General features: G+C 48.2%; 2 protein-coding genes across 3 annotated transcripts in view; both read right to left on the reverse strand.

Moving 5' to 3' along the window:
• The window catches only part of RASSF2 (Ras association domain family member 2), a 16187-nt gene extending 15448 nt beyond the window's left edge, over nucleotides 1-739 (reverse strand). Inside the window, exons 1-2 of the mRNA XM_058859415.1 lie at nucleotides 692-739; nucleotides 111-242 (exon numbers count right to left, since the gene is read on the reverse strand). The gene's annotated coding sequence lies outside the window, so the exon portion shown is untranslated. The remainder of the gene's footprint in view (nucleotides 1-110; nucleotides 243-691) is intronic.
• Nucleotides 740-9361: 8622 nt separating this feature from the next.
• The window catches only part of SLC23A2 (solute carrier family 23 member 2), a 50219-nt gene continuing 36636 nt past the window's right edge, over nucleotides 9362-22944 (reverse strand). For both annotated transcript variants that reach the window (XM_058859066.1, XM_058859065.1), the window contains exons 9-16: nucleotides 20139-20259; nucleotides 19508-19664; nucleotides 16633-16780; nucleotides 15588-15693; nucleotides 12287-12416; nucleotides 12058-12195; nucleotides 10889-10984; nucleotides 9362-9681 (exon numbers count right to left, since the gene is read on the reverse strand). In XM_058859066.1, coding sequence (XP_058715049.1) covers nucleotides 9452-9681; nucleotides 10889-10984; nucleotides 12058-12195; nucleotides 12287-12416; nucleotides 15588-15693; nucleotides 16633-16780; nucleotides 19508-19664; nucleotides 20139-20259 — 1126 coding nt within the window. In that variant the 3' untranslated portion in view covers nucleotides 9362-9451. The remainder of the gene's footprint in view (nucleotides 9682-10888; nucleotides 10985-12057; nucleotides 12196-12286; nucleotides 12417-15587; nucleotides 15694-16632; nucleotides 16781-19507; nucleotides 19665-20138; nucleotides 20260-22944) is intronic.

Below are 22944 nucleotides of genomic sequence, written 5' to 3' on the forward strand. Positions count from 1 at the left end.
CGGGGGATGCGCTCTCCTTTTCCCAAGGGCGCTTCCACCGGGATCGGAGCATCCCCCGAGGCCGGAGGAGGCTCCGGGGGGCGCGGCCGGAGCCGAGGCCGAGCGCTCACCCCGAGCCGCGGATGCTGCGCTGCTCCCGGTGTCGCTGCCCCGCGTCCTGCCCGCATCGCTACGCGGGGAGCCGCGGCCGCTCCATTGTTTTCCAGCGCCGCTATTGTTCTCTCCGGCCCGATGGCTCCGTCCTGCAAGGGGAGAGGGGAAGGAGGGAGCGCTGAGCGCTGGGGGTGCCCTGGGGGTGCCCTGGGGGTGCCGAGGGGTCCCAGCGGCCGCGCTCGGGGTGGAGCCGCCGGGAGGAGCCGCTGCCCACCCGGGGGATCCTTGGGGGGCTCCGGGGCAGCGGCGGGAGGGTCCCCCCGGGCCCGGCGGGGCCAGGAGGTGCCGTGGCCGGGGAAGGAGCTCCGGCTGCTCCAGCCCAGCGCCGAGGGGATGCTCAGAGCGCTCCGAGGCTGCCGGGGTGAGCCCGGGGCTGGGGGCCGGATCCACCGGCGGTGAGCGAGGTTTGCGGGGAGCTCCCGGCTCAGCCCCCGGGGGACGGGGATGAACCGGGGTGGGGACGGGGATGAGGATGGGGGTGAGGATGGGGATGAAGATGGGGGTGAGGAGGGGGCAGCCCCGTCCCTCCCGCACTCACCCGCTGCCGGAGCCGCTCCGCTCGCAGCCGCTGCCCCCAAGGGCCGCCCCTGGGCGGGGCGGGACGGGGAGGGGCGCGGGCGGGGCCGGGGGTGGCAGCTCGGGGGACACCCCCAAGCACAGCCGGGGTCACCCCGGAACACCAAGGACATCCCGGGGTCCCTTCCCGGCTGCTGGGGGGCTGAGGGAGCCGGGCTGTCCCCGCCCGGACATCCCGAGGGAGGCTCCAGCAGCATCCCTGGAGCAGGTTCTGGTTCCTGGAGGACTCCCGGGATCCAGCCGGGCTCAGGACCAGGATTCTCCATCCCTGGTAGAAGAGCAGGGTCCCGAGGGACGCCCCCTCCCCACTGGATCCCAACCAGGATCCCGAAAGATTCCCGAGGGCAGGAGCAGGATCCCAAGGGATTCTCCAGCCCCGTTCCCGGAATCCCAAAGGAATTCCCGTCCCACGCACCGGGCTGGAAATGCTCTTACAATCAGCTCCAGAATTCCCAGGGGGAGCTTTGTGGGCTGAAGTTTTCTGCCCCAAAAAGCCCCAAATCCTGGGATATCCACACTCGCTGCTCTGCTGCTGCCATGGGGCCGTGCCCGCATCCCAACCCCGGCCGTGGGAGGGACCCGGATCCAAAACCGCCCCCGAGAAGGGCATGGAGGAGGAAATAAATGGAAATAAATGGAAATAAATGGAAATAAAACCTGCCTGGAAGCGGCAGCTGCGGGTCACAGTCAGCTCTGAGCTCAGAACTCCCGGGATCGGGGTCCCGTCCTGACTGTCCGGCCCCAGCAGAGTCTGGGGAGAGTTTGGGGAGAGTTTGGGGAGAGTCTGGGGCAGAGTTTGGGGAGAATTTGGGGAGAGTTTGGGGGAATTTGGGGGGATTTTGGGGAGAGTTCGGGGGAGAGTTTGGGGGAGAATTTGGGGAGAATTTGGGGAGAGTTTGGGGAGAGTTTGGGGGAGAATTTGGGGGAGAGTTTGGGGAGAATTTGGGGAGAGTTTGGGGAGAGTTTGGGGGAGAATTTGGGGACAATTTGGGGGAGAGTTGGGGGAGAATTTGGGGAGAGTTTGGGGAGAGTTTGGGGAGATTTGGGGAGATTTGGGGGAGAGTTGGGGGAGAATTTGGGGGAGAATTTGGGGGAGAATTTGGGGGAGAATTTGGGGAGAGTTTGGGGAGAGTTTGGGGAGAGTTTGGGGAGAGTTTGGGGAGAGTTTGGGGAGAGTTTGGGGGAGAATTTGGGAAAATTCAGTATTCCAGAGGAGCAGTGGCCGTGTCCCTCCTCCTTTGTCTGCTCCTGACCTTTCCCAGTGCTTTGTGGCTTTTCTGAGCTTTTTTTCTTTTGAAGGAATTTGCCTAGAAACAGCCCACACGAAAGGAAAAAAACCAAAAACCCCAAAACAAAGAAATAATCAAAGCAGCTGCTTGAGCCAAACAGACAAATCTCTGCAGGCACAGACTGGAATGGGCCTTTTTTCCCTTATTTTCCTGAATTTTTATGTAAAATACACAGAATTCTGGCTGGGGGAAGCTCTGGCTCGGCGGGGCAGGGTCAGGATTGATATTCCAGCAGCATCCCCAGGGCTGGCAGGGATGAGAGGCCCTTTGTGGTGGGAAGAGAGGACAATGGAGCTCGCCCCAAAGCCCCGGGATTCGCCCTCAGAGCCTCCCCTGAGCCTCAGCTCGTGGGGTGGAGGCAAAGAGAAAAATCAAATTAAATCTGGGCTTTGAGGTGGGCACCTGCAGGAGCACAGGGGGGATCTTGGCTGAGGAATTTGGGGTTAAATCCTGATTTTTTGGTGTGTTCTGCTCGCTGCCATGGGGTGGTGGGGGAGGCTGGAGCCAGGATGGGGGGATTTATTCACCAAATCCAGGGAATCTGAGCCCATTCCTGCCCTGGGGCAGCTCAGATCCAGGAGGGAAGCAGAGCAGGATTTCCAGATTTCTGGATTTCCACATTTCTGGATTTCCACATTTCCACCCCTGGGGGCTGCCCAAAATCCCCCAGGAGGAGGCAAAAAGGATATTCTGAATAAACACCACAAGAAATCCCTTCCAGACCTCGAGCTTTGTGATTTATTCCTGCCAAGGAACTCAGCCCGGCCCCAGAACAAAGCTCCGGCTCCAAAATTCTCCAAAATTCCCCCAAATTCCCCAAAATTCCCCCAAATTCAATTATTTCCCCCCCAGACCAAGCAAAAATCCCTCCTTTCCTACCTCAGCAGCTTCTGGTGGTTTCAGCTTTAAGCCTCCCCAGCTGATTGTGGGTAATTTCTTTAATTGGGAAGAAATCAATCAATCAATCAATCAATCAATCAATCAATCAATGATGGAATTCCCAGAGGAGCTGGGGTGGGATTTATCCCTTCCAGGATCCTGGAATTCCATGGATTCCCCACCAAAGGAATTGCTGACACCACTCTGCATCTATGCCCGCGTTTATTTATACTGAACAGCTTTAAAAATACAGAATAAAATAGCTTTATCTACTATTATTCACAACATCTGGTCCAAATATTACATTTTTAAATATTTAGTTGTTTAATGAAGCCATGTTAGGAAACAACAACAACAACAAAAAAAAAGGAATAATAATAATAATAATAATAATAAAAATAATAAAAAAGAACTCAGTGAAAGAATTACACATCTTGGAACAAGAACAGAAAAATCAAACACACCCCACCCCCTCCCCTCCAAAAATTAAACTTTTGCTGTTGAACAAAAGAGTTTTACAGCCAAAGTCAGTCACGAAAAGTCATGGAAAAACCAGAATTGATCCCCACCGCCCAAGAACAGTCAATAGTTTGTTACGCCAGAGGTTCTGAACAGACAAACACAGGAATTTTATTGGGACTGGGATTGCCCAGGAAGGGCAGAGGCCACCCCAGCTCTCCCCGCTGCCCTGGATGGTGCAGGAATTCCAGGCAGGAATTCAAACCAGGAATTCAAACCAGGAATCCCATCCAGGAATCCCAACCAGCAATTCCAACCAGGAATTCCAGCAGGAATTCAAACCAGGAATTCAAACCAGGAATTCAAACCAGGAATTCAAACCAGGAATTTCAGCAGGAATTCAAACCAGGAATTCCAGGCAGGAATTACCAAGCAGGGATTCCAACCAGGAATTACCAAGCAGGAATTTCAGCCAGGAATTCCAACCAATAATTCCATCCAGGAATTTCAGCCAGTAATTCCAACCAGGAATTCCAACCAGGAATTCCAGCAGGAATTTCAACAAGAATTCCAAACAGGAATTTCAGTAGGAATTCCAACCAGGAATCCCAGCCAGGAATTCCAACCAAGAATTCCAACCAGGAATTCCAACCAGGAATCCCAACCAGGAATCCCAACCAAGAATTCCAACCAGGAATTCCAAGCAGGAATTTCAGCAGGAATCCCACCCAGGAATCCCATCCAGGAATCCCAACCAGGAATCCCATCCAGGAATCCCAACCAGGAATCCCACCCAGGAATCCCAACCAGGAACGCTCCTGGTGGCTCCAGCACCGATCCCAACTCTCCGCCAGCCCCGGATCCTCCCCCGGGGCTCCCCAAATCCGCAGAATCCGCCCCAAGTTCTCGCTGCAGAAAAGCAGAGTGACCCCCCCAGCCCTGCTGCCCCAGCCTGGGGAAGGAAAAGGAAAAAATGGGAAAAAAGGAATTTTTGGTGTAAGGTGAGGGTGGAGCTGGTGGCTCCAGGGCTGGAGGAGCCAGAGGAGACACCGGGGCTGTGCCACCACCAGAGCCCAAAAGGAGAAATTCCCACATTTCTGGGCTGGGAATCCAAGCTCAAATCCAGCTCCTCGGGGCTCTGCTCCCCATCCCACCCCTCCAGCCACGGGGAGGAAACAACAAAACCCTGCAGAGCTTTGGGGAGGAACACAAAGCACGAAATAAAGCTAAATAAAGTATACACAAGCACTAGAGATTCGTCAATGGAGAAATTCTACCATCATCATCACATGACATTGTCATGACACTCATACCACTCCCTCCCAGGAAAACGCCGTCGTCCTGAGCGGAAATGTTATTTTTTTTCTTAATATATGGAAATAAAATACCGCAATATTCATGTACAAACCAAGCTGTCGTATTTCAAGTCAGTATTAAAAGGCAATAAAAGCAAATTTGGGGTGGGAAAGGTTGAGCTTTCTGAGCGAGGTACGTGGTGAAGTCCCTCCCATGGGAAGTTAATCACTCATAGCTACGAAACCTAAATTTCTACAGGCGTAATTTGCAAGTATTTCCTTTAGAAAATGTTTCAAGGTGTCAGCAAGAACCCTTAATTCAACCTAAAAAAAAATAAAAATACAAGAAAATGTCGATTTGAACACGACAAAAATCCCGAGTTTGTTTGTGGACACCGATGCTGTCTCTGACAGGACAAAATGAGATTTCCAGGGAATATTTCCCTCCCCTCTCGGGGTTTGGTTGAAGCTCCTCGTTGTGTCCTCGCTCACCCTCAGCTCTCCCCCGTCCCCTGTTGGGGTTTGGGTGCTGGAGAGGGAGGGAGGAGGGAGAGGAAAATCCAGAGTTGTGTTGGGAGGTGACACCCGGAGTGCCCAGCGTGAACAGCTCGGGGTTAATGTGTCCCAAACCTGCGCCTTCATCTTCATCCTGCAGCCTCTTCCTCATCCTGCAGCCTCTTCCTCATCCTCATCCTCATCCTCCTGCAGCCTCTTCCTCCTCCTGCAGCTTCATCCTCATCCTCATCCTCCTCCTCATCCTCCTCCTGCAGCTTCATCCTCATCCTGCAGCCTCTTCCTCATCCTCATCCTGCAGCTTCATCCTCATCCTGCAGCTTCATCCTCATCCTCATCCTCCTGCAGCCTCATCCTCATCCTCATCCTGCAGCCTCATCCTCATCCTCCTGCAGCTTCATCCTCATCCTCATCCAGCTTCATCCTCATCCTCCTCCTGCAGCTTCATCCTCCTGCAGCTTCATCCTCATCCTGCAGCTTCATCCTCATCCTGCAGCTTCATCCTCATCCTCATCCTGCAGCCCCATCCTCATCCTCCTGCGCCTTCATCTTCCTCCTGCAGCTTCATCCTCATCCTCATCCTCCTCCTGCAGCCTCATCCTCATCCTCCTCCTGCAGCTTCATCCTCATCCTCATCCTCCTCCTGCAGCTTCATCCTCATCCTCCTCCTGCAGCTTCATCCTCCTGCAGCTTCATCCTCATCCTCATCCTCATCCTCCTCCTGCAGCTTCATCCTCATCCTTCTGCAGCCTCTTCCTCCTGCAGCTTCATCCTCCTGCAGCTTCATCCTCATCCTCCTTCATCCTCATCCTCATCCTGCTGCAGCCCCATTCTGCACCCCTGCAGCTTCATCCTCCCGCAGCTTCATCCTCCTGCAGCTTCATCCTCCTGCAGCTTCATCCTCATCCTCCTCCTTCATCCTCATCCTCATCCTCCTGCACCCCTGCTTCATCCCGAGCCCATCCCAGCACAGCCCCCAGACCGTCCCACCTGGGAGGGGGAGCAGGAGAAGGGAAGGTGGGAGAAGAGTTTGGGGTCCAAAATCCCTTCACCGACCCCAACCCGGGGGGGACTCCGGGATTTCCACCCCAAGGAGAAGCTGAAGGAGCCCCAGGGAGGGACAGGGGAGACTCAGGGGTTTCAGGAGCCCCAGGGGAGACTCAGGGATTTCAGGAGCTCCAGGGGGGGACAGGGGAGACTCAGGGATCTCCCCAGGGAGGGACAGGGGAGACTCAGGGATTTCAGGAGCCCCAGGGGAGACTCAGGGATTTCAGGAGCCCCAGGGGAGACTCAGGGATTTCAGGAGCCCCAAGGAGGGACAGGGGAGACTCAGGGATTTCAGGAGCCCCAGGGGAGACTCAGGGGTTTCAGGAGCCCCAGGGAGGGACAGGGGAGCTGCTCTCCCTCCTGTGCCCACCCCAAGCAGCTCCTCCTGCACATCCCCGAGCCCGGGGCTCACCCTGAACCATCCACCCTGGGGAAAACTGGGGATCTGTTCCACCCCTGGATCCAAACCCAGCCAATTCCCGACTCCAGCTGCTTCCCTCTGCTCCCAGGGGCACAGATCACAGCAAGAATTCAACCCAAGCTGCTGGGGGGAAGCAGGGGTGAGACAGAACCAGCCCAGGATTCACTGCCCTGGCCTTTGGGCACAGATCACAGCAAGAATTCAACCCAAGCTGCTGGGGGGAAGCAGGGATGAGACAGAACCAGCCCAGGATTCGCTGCCCTGGCCTTTGGGCACAGATCACAGCGAGAATTCAACCCAAAAGGGATTGAAACCTGCTGGGGGGAACCTGCTGAGACAGAACCAGCCCAGGATTCGCTGCCCTGGCCTTGGGAATCTCCACTGAGAACTCCCCAGGAGTCTGAGACACAAACTCTGCTCTCCTCCCCAATTAATATTAATAATAATTAATATTAATTAATATTAAATCTCTCTGCAGTCTGCTGGAAATGGAAAAGCTTTTTCCTCCCTCCCTCTGCTTTTACAGGATCCAGCTCTGGCATTTGGCATCAGCACCAGCTCTCTGTTGTTCTGTTTTCCTTTAGGATTTTTAACCCCCCTGTCTGCCACACAGCTCTGGGGACCCAACACCTCCCTGCCTGGAGAGGAAACACTGAAAAATGAGCGAAAATCACTTTTTTTTCACGGGCAAACCAAGCTCCTCTAGCACACAACCAACTCTCCCCTCCAGTCCAACCCACACCAAGACTGCAAACTACTGAAAGTTCCCCGAAGGAAGCAGGAACAAAGGCATGCTTGGAGATGGGAAAAGGGGGATAAAAGAGTTTCTGGAAACAGCCATGGCATGCTGAGAACGATACCCACGGAATTATTCCCACTCTACACTACCCAGATCCGCCAAGCTCCGTCCTGGCCCTCCCCACCCCGACCCCGTCCATGCTTCAATAACCCAGAAGAAATTCAGAGAAAAGAGTTCCTGTGCTCCTGCCCAGGATAAAATACTTGCCCAAAACTTGGATAAATACATCAGGGCCTTCCAGGAGCTGCTCTTGTGGTTTCCCAGGAATACAAAAGGCAAAGCACCGTAGAGCATTACTGGCCTTGAAATTACAATACACGACATTTCCCTGATGATCTCCACAGCTGAAAACGCTTTTGGGGGGCCACACTGAAGTCTAAAACTAACTTGCAATAGTTAAGAACATTAAACAGGAATAAAAGTGTTAATCATGAATGCATGATGAGAGTGAACACCCACATAAAGAGCAGAGCTGAGACTATTCCAGGAAAGGAAAACAAAAACCGACATTATTTATGTGAGTGAGTGGTGCCCTGCTTGGACCCAATACCCGTGAAGCCAGCAGCTGGGTGAGGCTGGCAGGTGTGGTGTCTCTGCTCTTCCAAACCCCATTCCTAGCAGGAATCAACCTCTGGAAAAGCCCCCCAGGAGGAGGAGATGTGCAGCAGCAGAGGGTTAATGTTAATTAAGCTGCTGTTAATTGCTTGGAGCTGCTGGGTTAATCAGCATTTCTGGCCAGGGGACACGGTGCTGGACACTGAGCTGGAAAGTTCCTGCAGGTCCTGTTTGTTCTCCAGCCTGGGAGGAAAACCTGGACACTGCAGGGAGCTGGGAAAAAAAAACCACTGCAAAGTGAGAAATGCTGGGAATAAAGTGAATAAAAGCAACAAAGCGGCTGCTGCAGCGCTGAGCCAGCCAAAGCCACGGCTTTCAAGGGCAAAGTTATTCCAGAAAGTTCCTGTCTGAGCAGTGGCTGTGCCACTGGAATTGTTGGGGTCTGGAATCCAGAGTGTGTGCCCCCTGTTTCTGATAGTTATAAGATCTAGAAAAACACTCAATTTCATATAATATGAAATTCATGGGCGTGTTTCCATGGTGATACATGAAAACAAATGTTGAAGTTAGATAGAAAAAAGCTGGAAGTGTGTGTAGATTACAAAGTTTTTTAAATCACTGGGTGAAAAAGTTAATTTAGAGAACAGGAGAGAAGAAGAAGGGGTAAGAGACAACACCCTAAATCCTCCATCCTGTCTCCTGTTCTCTAAACTAACTTTTTCACCCAGTGATTTAAAAAACTTTCTGATTTACACACTTCAACTTTTCCTATCTAACTTTAGCATTTGTTTTCATGTATCACCATGAAAACACGCTCGTGGATTTCATGTTATGTGAAATTCAGTGTTTTTCTGGATCTCATAACTGAGTATCAGAAACAAGGGCACACAGTCTGGATTCCAGACCCCAACAGGAATCACAGATAATTCACACTGAGCTCTCCTGCTCTGCCAGCATCAGCTGGGAAAATGGAATGTGCAAATCACTGAGCAGCACAACAGCATCTGTGGGACTCCACATCAGCAGAAGGAAATGATTTTCTCCTTTTCTCTCTTTTTCCCCCACTCCTGCTCCGAGTTTCAGCTTTCCTGGGCGGAACCAACCCTGAGGGTTTCGATAAAATCACCAGAAAAACGAAAGCTTTGCAGCAGAACCTCCCCACCTCCACCTAAACCCGTTCCAGACCATCAGATTCAGGTGCACAGCTCTCTACAATTTCCCCAAAATCAGCTGGATTTGCCCCAGAGACACCAGACCTGGCTCCCACCACCCACAGCAGGAAAAGCTTATTTATTTTTCTTTTTTTTTTTTTCTTTTTTTTTTTCTTTTTTGTTAAATCTGTCTCAGCTCTGGTTCCAGAATTTAAATGCAGATATACAAAACATATATTTTAATGCTTCTTAATCAGCAAGAAAACTGCAAATACATCTTTGACTACAACTAGATAATATAATTTCAGCTAAGGCTATACTGTAGCTTCTGAGTCTTCTGAACTCCTGCAGTTACTGCTTTTCCTGAAGCCTTTCCACGTGTATCCCATGAAGGTGGGGCTGATGGGCAGGAAGCTGAAACACCTGTATTTTTTAATGAAGTTCATGCCAAAAGGCAGATCATATGTCTCCATGCCTTCCAGGGATTTGCTGCCTTTGCCAATCCCCTTCTTCCATTTCCGAATTCCTCTCTCTTCGGGGCTTCCTGGAAACCAGAATAAAAGGAGAATAATGGATGTGTTCATGGCTTTATATCAACACACAGGAATAAAGCAGAGCATGAAAGAAGAAAGGAAACATCAAGGCTCAGCAGAGCTCTGGAAAGATCTTCCAGACTCCTCAAATAGGGAAAAAACCACATTATTATCTGTTTTATTTTGTGGAGTAAAATAAGTATTTATTAATGTGGAATAAAATAAAATTCCCTGGAAGCCAAGGGAAATCTTTCCTCTGGAATGGAGGCAGGTTTGGATCTCAAAGCCAGTTGTGTCTCCTGGAGGCTGCTCTGGTTTTTAGCAGCTCCTTTGGGTTTATCAGGACAGGATCTGAAGCTGGGAAGGATTGCAGGGGATCTCAGGAGGGAGGGAGGGAGGGTGTAAGGACTGTGCTGCTGGGGTGGGAACAGACAGAGCCAAAAACAGGGGGATGCTGCTGCTGCAGGGAGAGCAGCTTGGGACAGGGACAGGGACAGGACAGGGACAGGGAAAGGACAGGGAAAGGGACAGGACAGGGACAGAGACAGGGAAAAAGACAGGGAAAGGGACAGGGACAGGACAAGGACAGGGAAAGGGACAGGGACAGAACAGCGACAGGGACAAGGACAGGGACAAGGACAGGGACAGGACAGGGACAGGGAAAGGGACAGAGACAGGGACAGGGACAAGAAAAGGGACAGAGACAGGGACAGAGACAGGGACAGAGACAGGGACAGAGACAGGGACAGAGACAGGGACAGGACATGGACAAGGACAGGGACTGGGACAGGGACAGAACAAGGACAGGGACAGGACAGGGACTGGGACAGGGAAAGGGACAGGGACAGGGACAAGGAAAGGGACAAGGAAAGGAACAGGGACAGGACAAGGACAGGGACAGGGATGGGGACAGGGACAAGGACAGGGACTGGGACAGGGAAAAGGGACAAGGACAAGAACAGGGACAGAACAGGGACAGGACAGGGACAAGGACAGGGACAGAACAGTGACAGGGACAGGACAGGGAAAGGGACAGGGAAAGGGACAGGGACAAGGACAAGGACAAGAACAGGGACAGAACAGTGACAGGGACAGGACAGGGAAAGGGACAGGGAAAGGGACAGGGACAAGGACAAGAACAGGGACAGAACAGTGACAGGGACAGGACAAGAACAGGGACAAGGAACAGGACAGGACAAGGCCAAGGCCAGGGCTCACCTGGGATGGTGTTGTCCAGCACGAAGGCGACGCAGCCCCCGACGAACATGGCTGTGGTGAGCAGGACATTCAGCACCTGGTCAATGCCCGCGATTCCTGCAGCAACAGGGAAAAACCTCTGGGTTTGGGATCACCCAAATCCTGCTGGATTCACACCCAGCCCCTGCAGGAATGTTCATTCCTCAGCTGAGGGAGGGCTGTGCTCAGAAAGGGCACAGGGTTCTTCCCCCAGTGCACAGCCACGGGACACTTCCCCAAAATGCAACTTCAGGAACTCCCAGCTGCTCACAGAAATGTCACAAAACACCATTTTTTAGTTCCTACTGCGGACACAACTAATCTGAGCTAAGCAGAAAACTGTGAAATGGAGAAGAGAAACGTTCAGACTGTAAAATGGTGGGGACTGAAATAGTTCTTCTTATAGAGCTTTACTTTTGAAAGTGTAAAAAACCAAGAATTCACAGCCCCACTTATGGGAGAACACTGCATTAACCACATAAAGCTTGAGGGATCTGCTTTTCTAACCACTTACAGCAAGATACACCCTGAAATCCTGGTCTGAAGGCATAGTGGAAAGAAAAGTCAGTTAATATTTCGTTTAGAACACCCCAAACAAACCCAAAGCAGTGAAATTATTTCCTCTGAGTCCATCTCTGGTGACACACACTGCTTAAACCAGAAAACCCTCCCAGGGAACTCCTCAAAGTTGGATTAACAATCTGCAGAGGGATTCACTGAAACTAAAACTCACACCCAGAACACTCTGAGTGACAAAAAGTTTCAACCCCAAACAATTCCCTCACCTTCTGAACTCTGCCTTGGTGTTTTCCCTTCATCTTTTAACATCATTTACATTCATCCTTTCAGATTTCCTTTCAGCCCAGCTGGTGACTGCCTCCTTCCTTACACCCAGAAAGAGCAGGGAAGCTTCTGGAACATTCCCTGCAGGTCTCAAGCTCCCAGTGAATTCTCTGAGCATGCACACAGAGCTTGTCTGGACCTACAGCCTTTACTGTCTGCTGGGATTTGGGTGTGAAATGTGAAAAATCATTTGGGATTTCCCTGGTGATTTGGGTTTCCTCTTTCCTGACCCTTTTCCCTGCTCCTGGATGGATTTCCCAGGGGAAAACCAGGCACAGATGAAGTGTGAAGGAGCAGGAAAGCCCTACCTGTGACCAGGGGGTTCTGTTTGAGATAGCTGGGCAGGACCAGCCCGAAGAAAATGGAAAATCCCAGCACGAAGAGATTCCGGGAGGAATTCAGATCGATGAACTGGAGGTTGGACAGACCCACGGCTGTGATCATCCCTGAACACACAAAAAAAACCAGCTTTAAATAAGGGTTTTCCTTCAAAAAAAAAAGCAGAATAATGTTTAGGGAGAGGGATGAGGGCCTTACCAAAGAGGGTGCAGAAGAGAGCTCCCAGCACGGGGTCGGGCAGGGATGCGAAGAGCGCGCTGAACTTGCCCACCATGCCCAGCAGCAGCATGAACGCTGCTCCGTACTGGATCACCCTGCGGCTCCCAACCTGCAGGAAAACGGGACAAAAAACCCTGGGTGAGCTCTGATCCCAGCCCAGACCCACCCTGCAGAACAGGACACAACCCTGAGTGAGCTCTGAACCCACCCTGCAGCTCCCAACCTGCAGAACAGGAGAAAACCCTGGGTGAGCTCTGATCCCATCCACATCCCCCTGCAGAACAGGACACAACCCTGGGTGAGCTCTGAACCCACCCTGCGGCTCCCAACCTGCAGGAAAACGGGAGAAAAAACCCTGGGTGAGCTCTGATCCCATCCACATCCCCTGCAGGAAAACAGGACACAACACTGGGTGAGCTCTGAACCCACCCTGCGGCTCCCAACCTGCAGAAAAACGGGATAAAACACTGTGTGAGCTCTGATCCCATCCACATTCCCCTGCAGGAACAGGAGAAAACCCTGGGTGAGCTCTGATCCCAGCCCAGACCCACCCTGCAGAACAGGAGAAAAAACCCTGGGTGAGCTCTGATCCCATCCACATCCCCCTGCAGAACAGGACACAACCCTGGGTGAGCTCTGAACCCACCCTGCGGCTCCCAACCTGCAGGAGAACAGGACACAACCCTGGGTGAGCTCTGAACCCACCCTGCGGCTCCCAACCTGCAGGAGAACAGGACACAACCCTGAGTGAGCTCTGATCCCACCCTGCGGCTCCCAACCTGCAGGAGAACAGGAGAAAAAACCCTGGGTGAGCTCTGATCCCAGCCCAGACCCAACCTGCAGGAGAACAGGACAAAAAACCCTGGGTGAGCTCTGAACCCACCCACTCCCAACCTGCAGGAGAACAGGAGAAAAAACCCTGGGTGAGCTCTGAACCCACCCTGCGGCTCCCAACCTGCAGGAAAACGGGAGAAAAAACCCTGGGTGAGCTCTGATCCCATCCACATCCCCCTGCAGGAGAACAGGAGAAAAAACCCTGGGTGAGCTCTGAACCCACCCTGCGGCTCCCAACCTGCAGGAAAACTGGATAAAACCCTGGGTTTAAGGTCTGCACCCAGCCCAGACCCACCCTTGGGTGCTCACTCCTCGTCTGAGCTCGCCCCTGTCTCTCCTTTTGGTGCTGGAGACAAGCTCAGCCTCCCTGCCCTGGGGCTGGGGGGCACCAGGACAGCCCCAAAATCCATCTGGAAGTGCCAGAATCGTCAGGAAATGTGGTGGAACCCAGAGAGAAAGAGAGAAAAATGGGAAAACCATGCCCAGGAGAGATGGCAAATGGAAAAAATGAAATGAATTCCATGTAAAATGAGATAAATTCCATGTAGGAAGGAGAGCAAAGTGCTGCAGAGCCTTCCACTTCTTCAACCTTCCACTGCTCCAGCATCAAATGCACATTTCATTTCTTCTTCATTTCATCTCTTCTTCATTTCATCTCTTCTTCATTTCATTTCATTTCATTTCATTTCATTTCATTTCATTTCATTTCATTTCATTTCATTTCATTTCATTTCATTTCTTCTTCATTTCATTTCATTTCATTTCTTCTTCATTTCATCTCTTCTTCATTTCATTTCTTCATTTCATTTCTTCTTCATTTCATCTCTTCTTCATTTCATTTCATTTCATTTCATTTCATTTCATTTCATTTCATTTCATTTCTTCATTTCATCTCTTCTTCATTTCATTTCTTCATTTAATTTCTTCTTCATTTCATTTCTTCTTCATTTCTTCATTTCATCTCTTCTTCATTTAATCTCTTCTTCATTTCATTTCATTTCATTTCATTTCATTTCATTTCATTTCATTTCATTTCATTTCATTTCATTTCATTTCATTTCATTTCATTTCATTTCATTTCATTTCATTTCATTTCTTCTTCATTTCATTTCTTCTTCATTTCATTTCTTCTTCATTTCATTTCTTCTTCATTTCATTTCTTCTTCATTTCTTCTTCATTTCATCTCTTCTTCATTTCATTTCATTTCATTTCATTTCATTTCATTTCATTTCATTTCATTTCATTTCATTTCATTTCATTTCATTTCATTTCATTTCTTCTTCATTTCATTTCTTCTTCATTTCATTTTTTTTTGCTCATCAAAAAACCCCACCAAGTGCTGTTACTTCATCTCAAACCCCATGAAATAACAGTAAGAAGGGAGCAGAACAGAATAAACCTTTATTTAAGGATTTTTTTTCCTGATCAAAACTTCTCCTAGGAGATTTCCAGCTGGATGTCCAGACAGCAGATGGTGCTGTGAGTGTGGAATTGCAGCCTGAAGGCAGCAGAATCACCCTTTGTGCAGGAGAGGGAATGGCTGGGGACAAATCCATCATTGATACAGGATCTAAATCCATCATTGATACAGGATTTAAATGTGTATTATTGATACAGGATCTAAATGTGTATTATTGATACAGGATCTAAATGTGCATTATTTATACAGGATCTAAATGTGTATCATTGATACAGGATCTAAATCCATCATTTATACAGGATCTAAATGTGTATTATTTATACAGGATCTAAATGTGTATTATTGATACAGGATCTAAATGTGTATCATTTATACAGGATTTAAATGTGTATCATTTATACAGGATTTAAATGTGTATCATTGATACAGGATCTAACTGTGCATTATTTATACAGGATCTAAATGTGTATCATTGATATAGGATCTAAATCCATCATTTATACAGGATCTAAATGTGTATTATTGATACAGGATTTAAATGTGTATTATTGATACAGGATCTAAATGTGTATCATTGATACAGGATCTAAATCCATCATTTATACAGGATTTAAATGTGTATTATTGATACAGGATTTAAATGTGTATTATTGATACAGGATCTGAATGTGTATAAATTATACAGGACAAATCTATCATTTATACAGGATCTAAATGTATATAATCTATACAGGATCTAAATGTGTATCATTGATACAGGATCTAAATCCATCATTTATACAGGATCTAAATGTGTATTATTGATACAGGATCTAAATGTATATCATTTATACAGGACAAATTTATCATTTATACAGGATCTACTCTGAATAAAAGGATTTTTTTGAGGTCCTGATGTAACAAAAATGAATTTTTCTCAGGTACAGAATGATGTGGGAAGTTTTTCTGCACTGGAATGGAGCAGAATGGTCTCCTGGGAGAGGATGATGAAGATAAAGAAGACAGAGGAAATAAATGAAATTCACCTTTGTGATGCCCAGGACTCCAATGTTGGGGCTGGAAGAGGTGGATCCATTCCCTGTCCCAAAAACTCCGTCCAGAACGCAGGAGAGCCCCTCGATGAAAATCCCCCTGGAAATCCCAAACAGAATAATTCATTTAATTCATGTTTCCAGCTCTAACACACCTGGAAAATACATTTGAGTTCTGTTTCCTGAGGCTTAGATCCCCATGTTCTTAAAGTGGGGAGATTATATAAAAAATTCATATAAAACTGGGGAAATTATATAGAAAATTCAAATAAAACTGGGGAAATTATATTAAAAAAATTAAAGTAAAACTAGGGAAATTATATTAAAAAATTCAAGTAAAACTGGGGAAATTTTATAAAAAATTCAGATAAAACTGGGGAAATTTTAGAAAAAATTCAAATAAAACTGGGGAAATTATATTAAAAAATTTAAATAAAATTGGGGAAATTTTATAAAAAATTCAGATAAAACTGGGGAAATTATATTAAAAAATTCAAATAAAGCTGGGGAAATTTTATAAAAAATTCAGATAAAACTGGGGAAATTTTATAAAAAATTCAAATAAAATTGGGGAAATTTTAGAAAAAATTTGAATAAAACTGGGGAAATTATATTAAAAAATTCAAATAAAATTGGGGAAATTATATTAAAAAATTTAAATAAAATTGGGGAAATTTTATAAAAAAATCAAATAAAACTGGGGAAATTTTAGAAAAAATTCAAATAAAATTGGGGAAATTTTAGAAAAAATTTGAATAAAACTGGGGAAATTTTATAAAAAATTTGAATAAAACTTCAGAGCCTCTCTTTGTTTCTAAACCTCATTCTGAGTGATTCTGGCAACCCCAATTCCACAACCAGAGTTCTGTAATGAAACAATCCAAGGTGACAGCTCCATCCTGGATTTCAGATCCTCGGTTCTTATGTTTGACCAAACCAAGATTTCACCTCGGAGCTCATCCTGTCTTATCCCAAGGTGGGGAAAAACATCAAAACCCAAATAATCTGAGGCAATGAGGCATTTCTGCTTTGGACAAACCTGTTTATGGCGTGGATGGGAGGAGGAGGAGCGCAGGACAGGCGGGCACAGGCGTAATAATCCCCGATGGACTCGATGATGCTGGCGACGACGGCGCTGAGCATCCCGATCACCCCCGCGGCAGAGATGGTGGGCAGCCCCCACTGAACTGTGGAGAGAGCAAAACTGGGATTTCTCCTGCCCCCAGGGAACAGCCTGGCTACAAAACAGACAGGAATCTGATGGCATTTGGGTTGGGAAGGATTTTAGGAACCATTGAGTTCTGCTCGTGCTGGATTTTGTGAACCATCAGTGCTGCTCAATCCCTGCAGGGATGGGGACTCCAGCACTGCTTTCAGCCCTTCTGGGCAAGAAACATCCCCCAATTTCCACCCTGAGGCTGTTCCCTCTCCTCCTGTCCCTGTTTCCTGGGATAAGATCCCAAATCCCCCCATCAGGCTGTCCCCTCCTGCCAGGGACTTGTGCAGAGCCAGAAATTCCCTTTGATCCTCATTTTCTCCAGCCTCAGCCCCTTCCCATCTCCCTCAGGAATTCTCCAGCCCCTTCCCAGCTCCTCAGGAATTCTCCAGCCCCTTCCCAGCTCCCTCAGGAATTCTCCAGCCCCTTCCCAGTTCCCTCAGGAATTCTCCAGCCCCTTCCCAACTCCCCCAGGAATTCTCCAGCCCCTTCCCAGCTCCCTCAGGAATTCTCCAGCCCTTTTCCAGCTCCTTCAGGAATGCTCCAGCCCCTTTCCAGCTCCCTCAGGAATTCTCCAGCCCCTTCCCAGCTCTCTCAGGAATTCTCCAGCCCTTTTCCAGCTCCCTCAGGAATTCTCCAGTCCCTTCCCAGCTCCCTCAGGAATTCTCCAGCCCCTTTCCAGCTCCATTCCCATCCCTGGACACGCTCCAGCCCCTCCATGTCCTCATCCTGTGGGGCCAGGGGTGACCCTGGGGTTGAGGTGTGACCTCCCCAGTGCCCAGCAATGTTTATTTTATCTCTGATGGAAACAACAAATTCCCTTCTCTCTTCAGTCTGGCAAAGCTCAAGGAGATGAAAGGAGCAAAGGAAAAACCGCCAAAGCAACTGCTTTGATCACACTTGGAAAAATCCCAGAGAACCACAAAACCCCACTAAAAAAAAAAAAAAAAAATAAATTCCTCCTGTTCAGGAACCAGGAATTTGAGCTACAGCTTGTGAGAGAACAATTCTGGGCAGTGAGGCAAATGCCACTTAATTGTTACTGCTCCAAAAACTCACTTTGGTCACAAGTTTAGTCTACCAAAGAGGAGGGCAACAACCAGCTCTGATCACTGCACAAACACCTCCCAGCTCCATTTTTGTAGCAGAGAAAATAAGATTAATTTAAGCCTGCAGAAAAGCCTGGCAGGTTTTCCACAGCAATTGCCTCGATGCTTTTTATCTCTTTGAAAAGAGATGAGCCTCCTGCAACAAAGGGACACAAGAGTGAGTGAACCTCACAAAAACCAAAGAGCTGATCAGGGTGGGGAAGCTTTCCTCCTCTTCCTCTTTCCCAAAAGCTCCTATTCTTCATCTGCTGCTTCAGAAGTGGTTTCTTTTGAGAAGCAAAGCCATGTGGGAAACCACAAGGAAGCTGCCTCATCCCAGTGTGGTGGCAGAGCTGGTGATTCCCATAATTCTGTCCTAAAAGAATATTATTCCCCAGTTACCCCGTTCATTTCTGAAGGGTGAAGTTGTGTGACCTCATGCCACATTCCCAGCCTTTAACAGCTTTAAATTAGATGTGGCCACCATAAAAACACATCCACAGCATCCACAACAATGTGGAGTGTTTGGTGCTCTCCTGGGAATAATTCCAGTCCTCTGCTGAGCAGGGTTTGTCCAGAAAAATGTGAAGTGTTTGGTGCTCTCCTGGAAATAATTCCACTGTCCTCTGCTGAGCAGGGTCTGTCCATAAAATGTCCATAAATGCCAAATGTGAAGTGTTTGGTGCTCTCCTGGAAATAATTCCAGTCCTCTGCTGAGCAGGGTCTATCCATAAAAAACTGAAGTGTTTGGTGCTCTCCTGGGAATAATTCCACTGCCCTCTGCTAAGCAGGGTCTGTCCATAACAATGTGGAGTGTTTGGTGCTCTCCTGGAAATAATTCCAGTCCTCTGCTGAGCAGGGTTTGTCCATAAAAAACTGAAGTGTTTGGTGCTCTCCTGGAAATAATTCCAGTCCTCTGCTGAGCAGGGTTTGTCCACAACAATGTGAAGTGTTTGGTGCTCTCCTGGAAATAATTCCAGTCCTCTGCTGAGCAGGATCTGTCCATAAAATGTCCATAAATGCCAAATGTGAAGTGTTTGGTGCTCTCCTGGGAATAATTCCACTGCCCTCTGCTGAGCAGGGCCTGGCATTTTGTGACTTGCCCGTTCCAGCCCTGCCTTGGCAAGTCAGGGCATTTTCCTGTGCCCGTCCAGGAATGGGAGTGTTTGGGGCAGGGAGGTGCAGAGAGCTGGGAGGAACTCCCCAGAGAATTCTTTAGACAGTGAGAGACCTCAGCAGAGCTGTAAGAACCCGTCCCTGTCACTGCAGAACGTTCAATTGCCAGGGACAGACACATCAGCCAGTCCTGGGATTTCCACCTTACAGGGACGGTCAGAAAAGTCACCCAGAAAGCTGCAAACTGCATTTTCAGAACCTCAAAACCCCCTGGGGGAGACCTTAAAGCATCAAGTGAAGAGGAAAACAAGGAAAAACCACCAGCAACCAGCGTGGTGTGCGCCAGAACTCCGCCATGCTTTGGATTGAGGGGACCCTCCAGCACCCCAGCCCTGCCACCAGCAGGGACCCCCATCCCCAGATGGATCCAGAGCTTCTGGAAGGTTCCACAGAGCCCCTGGAGCAGGGGGAATGGCTGTGCTGGGCTGACTTACAGGGGTAGGGCACCTTGAACCAGGGGGCCACCAGCAGCACGCCGCGGCGCGCGTCCGTGCGCGCGTAGAAGCCGTACTTGGAGCTGTCCGGGGGGAAGACGTCGGTCACCGTGAAGATGAAGCACAGCAGCCACGACACCAGGATGGCCAGGATGATCTGGGGGACAAGAGGAGCAGAGGGGGGATGAGTGATGAGCCCTCTTGCCCCGAGGAAGGTGTTGTAAAAAGCCCTTGGGGTCAGAGCAATCCCCTCTCCCCTTAAAGGATCCCAGTTTGAACGCTGGGGAGCCAAGAGCAGCAGGGCAGGGGGATTTTCAGGTGAAAAGAGGTGAAATTCATCAATTATCAGCAGTTCTCAGGGCTCTGGTTAGCCTCTCACTGTCTGCACAAAGATCCATCCCTTCCTCCCCTCCCACATCTCCAGCAGCTCCTCAGCAGAGCGGCCACAAAATCAGAATATTTCCATATTTTATTTAATATGGATTAAATAAATCCATTTAAGCTTTTATCTCACCACTCTGAGTATTCTATTGCTAAGAAAAATCAAAACCAAGGTAAAAAACAACCCTGAAACAGAAATTTTTATTTATTTTTTTTTCCCCCCAAAGGAAGAAAAAGTTCAACAACTTACAGGGAACATCTTGAAAAGCTGCAGCCTGTATGCTGTCCATCCCTTCTTGGATTTATAAATGGGCAAGGGAAATTTGACATTTCTGGCATACTGAGAAAACAACAAGACTAGGAAAATAGTCCTGAGGAAAAGAGGAGGAGGGTGGGAACAAGAGAGAAATGTCATTAGCAGGAATATACAATGAATTCTTCTCAGCACAAACCCCTTGGATGCACAACACAAATGCAGATTTTTCAATTTAAGGCAGCAAAATGATCAGAATTATTATTCCCCAAATGCCAAAACAGAATTAGATTTAAAATTCTGCAAGCAGATCAAATGAATCAGGAACAGGCCCAGAATGAAGGGAGATTTCCAGTTAAAATTCCTGTGACCCAGGGTTGCTCTGAAAAGCACAAAACTGGGGAGAAAAAGGGAAACTTGAGGTCTGCACACAGTTAATTTTCACATTTCAAAGTTTGCATGAAACTCCAAAAGCACTTCAAACATTTCTGTCAGGGAAATTTTTTTGTTCTTTAGAATCCATTCTTTTAAATATGAATATTTCACTAAATATATATATATATTAAAAAAAATAAATATATTAAATATATATATAATTATAAATAATATATATAAATATAGCTGCAAATGAAGCAGAATGCAGCCAAATCCCCAGGATTTGCTGCAAAGAGGAGTTCATCAGTATTAGATATATCAATTATTATGCACTCCCCCCTTACCATGAAACTGCCAAGCTCCTCCAGACATTAAAATTTAATTTTTTACAGCTAAAATGCACTGAAAAATCAGAAGTCAGGGCACTTCTGAATTCTGAATGAGCCAGAATTCTGCTCTGAGAGGGCCTCCCAAAGACTGGAGCTGTCTGAAGAAGCAAAGCTCTGCTGAAATCTGAGGTTGTGTTTTTTATATCAGCTGAGCTGAAAAATAAAAAGAGGATTTTCAGAGAGGGGAGTCCCTCTTCTGTGCCCTGGATCAGGCACAAATTGGTTTTCCTCTCCTTCAGTCTCCAGGAATAAGGAGGGGAGTTCACAGCCCTTGGAAGTCCAGGAGAAAAGCAGAATGAACACCTTTTAAAGCAGGAAATCCCAGAATCTGCCCCAAAATCTGCCCCAAAATCCACCATGGGAGGATGGGCTCCACTCCCTCACACACCAGCCCTGAGGACAGGCAGCTTTGGATTTTATTTAGCAGAGAGTTGTAAAAAAAAATACAAAATTCCATTATTGCCATGGATTTTCTATCAGAGGGGAAACAGCACCAAAAATTGGAATGCCCCAGGAAAATTTGGATGAACAAGCAAAGCCCAGCTCAGGGATAATTCCCTTTTTTACAAATCACAATGCAAAGTGTTTTAGGGGATAATGGAACAAGCCAGGTCAGGAATCTGTTTGGGAAACTGGGAATTCTCTCCAGGATGGATCTGCAGCTCTGCCACAGCTGATCCTGCAGGGCCAGGGAGAAAAAACCTTTAAACCTTGATCTCACCACAACAGCCAAGACAATTCCAGCAGCCACATCTCACAGCTGTTTTCAACCATCCAGAGAACATTTTTTGCATGGCAGAAGCCAGAGGTACTTTATTGACTGGCTAATATTTAAATCTTGCTCCTGAATTGATTTATTTTTATTATTTTTTTTTTCCATCTGCAGAAATGTCAGCTTTAATTACACATTTCCATGTCCAATTCAAAGATCTGCTTGATTCATTTGAGTCCCAACTTGCACAGAATTTGTTTTACAGGCAAATAAAAGGTTCCTGTGGATCAGCTGCTTAATACAATAGAATCACAGAAATAGTCCTGATGCCAACATCCAAGATAAAAGAGAATTAAAGAGCCCTTTTAATCATAAGCTGCACTTACAGAATACTTTCCATGTTCAAAGCACTGTGCAAACAGATTAGTGAGATCACAATCTGATCTCATCAAGGCATTCCTCCTGCCTGCAGAGCTGCCCGTGGAACACGGAGCAGTTTCAGCCTCTTTTCTCCCCAAAATGGGGCTCCCAGCTTGATTTGGCTGTTTCCCCACATGGAGAGCTTTTGTCTTCTCTTTTTCCTCATTTATTCTTTTTATTCCTTCACCTCCCTGGTCCCTACAGCTGATGGCACACACATCAGGCCCTGAAATTCCCTCTAAAAGCCTTTTTGTGCCCTTGACAGGAATCTCTCTGCTCGTGGCCCGGCCACTGATGGTGTTTGTGGCAATTCTTGTGCCTTCTGTCATCACAAAAATGAATTTCTCTTGGCCACAGGTGAGCAAAGCATGGCAGAGGCACCAGGAGAGGGAACAGGCAATGCCAGCCCAGAAATACAAATTATTCACTGTATTTCCTCTCCTTGGTGTTGTTGAACCTTTTCTACAGAAAAAAAAGGTTTCCACCCAGCCAGTGGCCCCCAGATCAACTCCTGCTGATCAAATCCTGCTCCTCACACCTCGTTTTTGGCCTCTCCTGGAGAGAGGAATGCAATGGAATGGTTTGGGTTGGAAGGAACCTTAAAGCCCCCCCATTTCCATGGAGCAGGGACAGCTCCCACTGTGCCAGGCTGCTCCAAACCCATCCAACCTGGCCTTGGGCACTCACAGGGATCCAGGGGCAGCCCCAGCAGCTGCTCTGGGTTCTCCTCATCCTCCCAGGGCAGGATTTCTTCTGAGAGAAAAGCTTTTTCAGGCTTTTTCTCCTGAGCTGATGCTGTCCTGAGCTCCTGAGCTCCTGCTCTCCTGAGCTGCTGCTCTCCTGAGCTGCTGCTGTCCTGAGCTGATGCTCTCCTGCTCTCCTGAGCTGCTGCTGTCCTGAGCTCCTG

Source organism: Poecile atricapillus, chromosome 29 (assembly GCF_030490865.1).
Source record: "Poecile atricapillus isolate bPoeAtr1 chromosome 29, bPoeAtr1.hap1, whole genome shotgun sequence".
Classification (NCBI taxonomy): Eukaryota; Metazoa; Chordata; class Aves; order Passeriformes; family Paridae; genus Poecile; species Poecile atricapillus.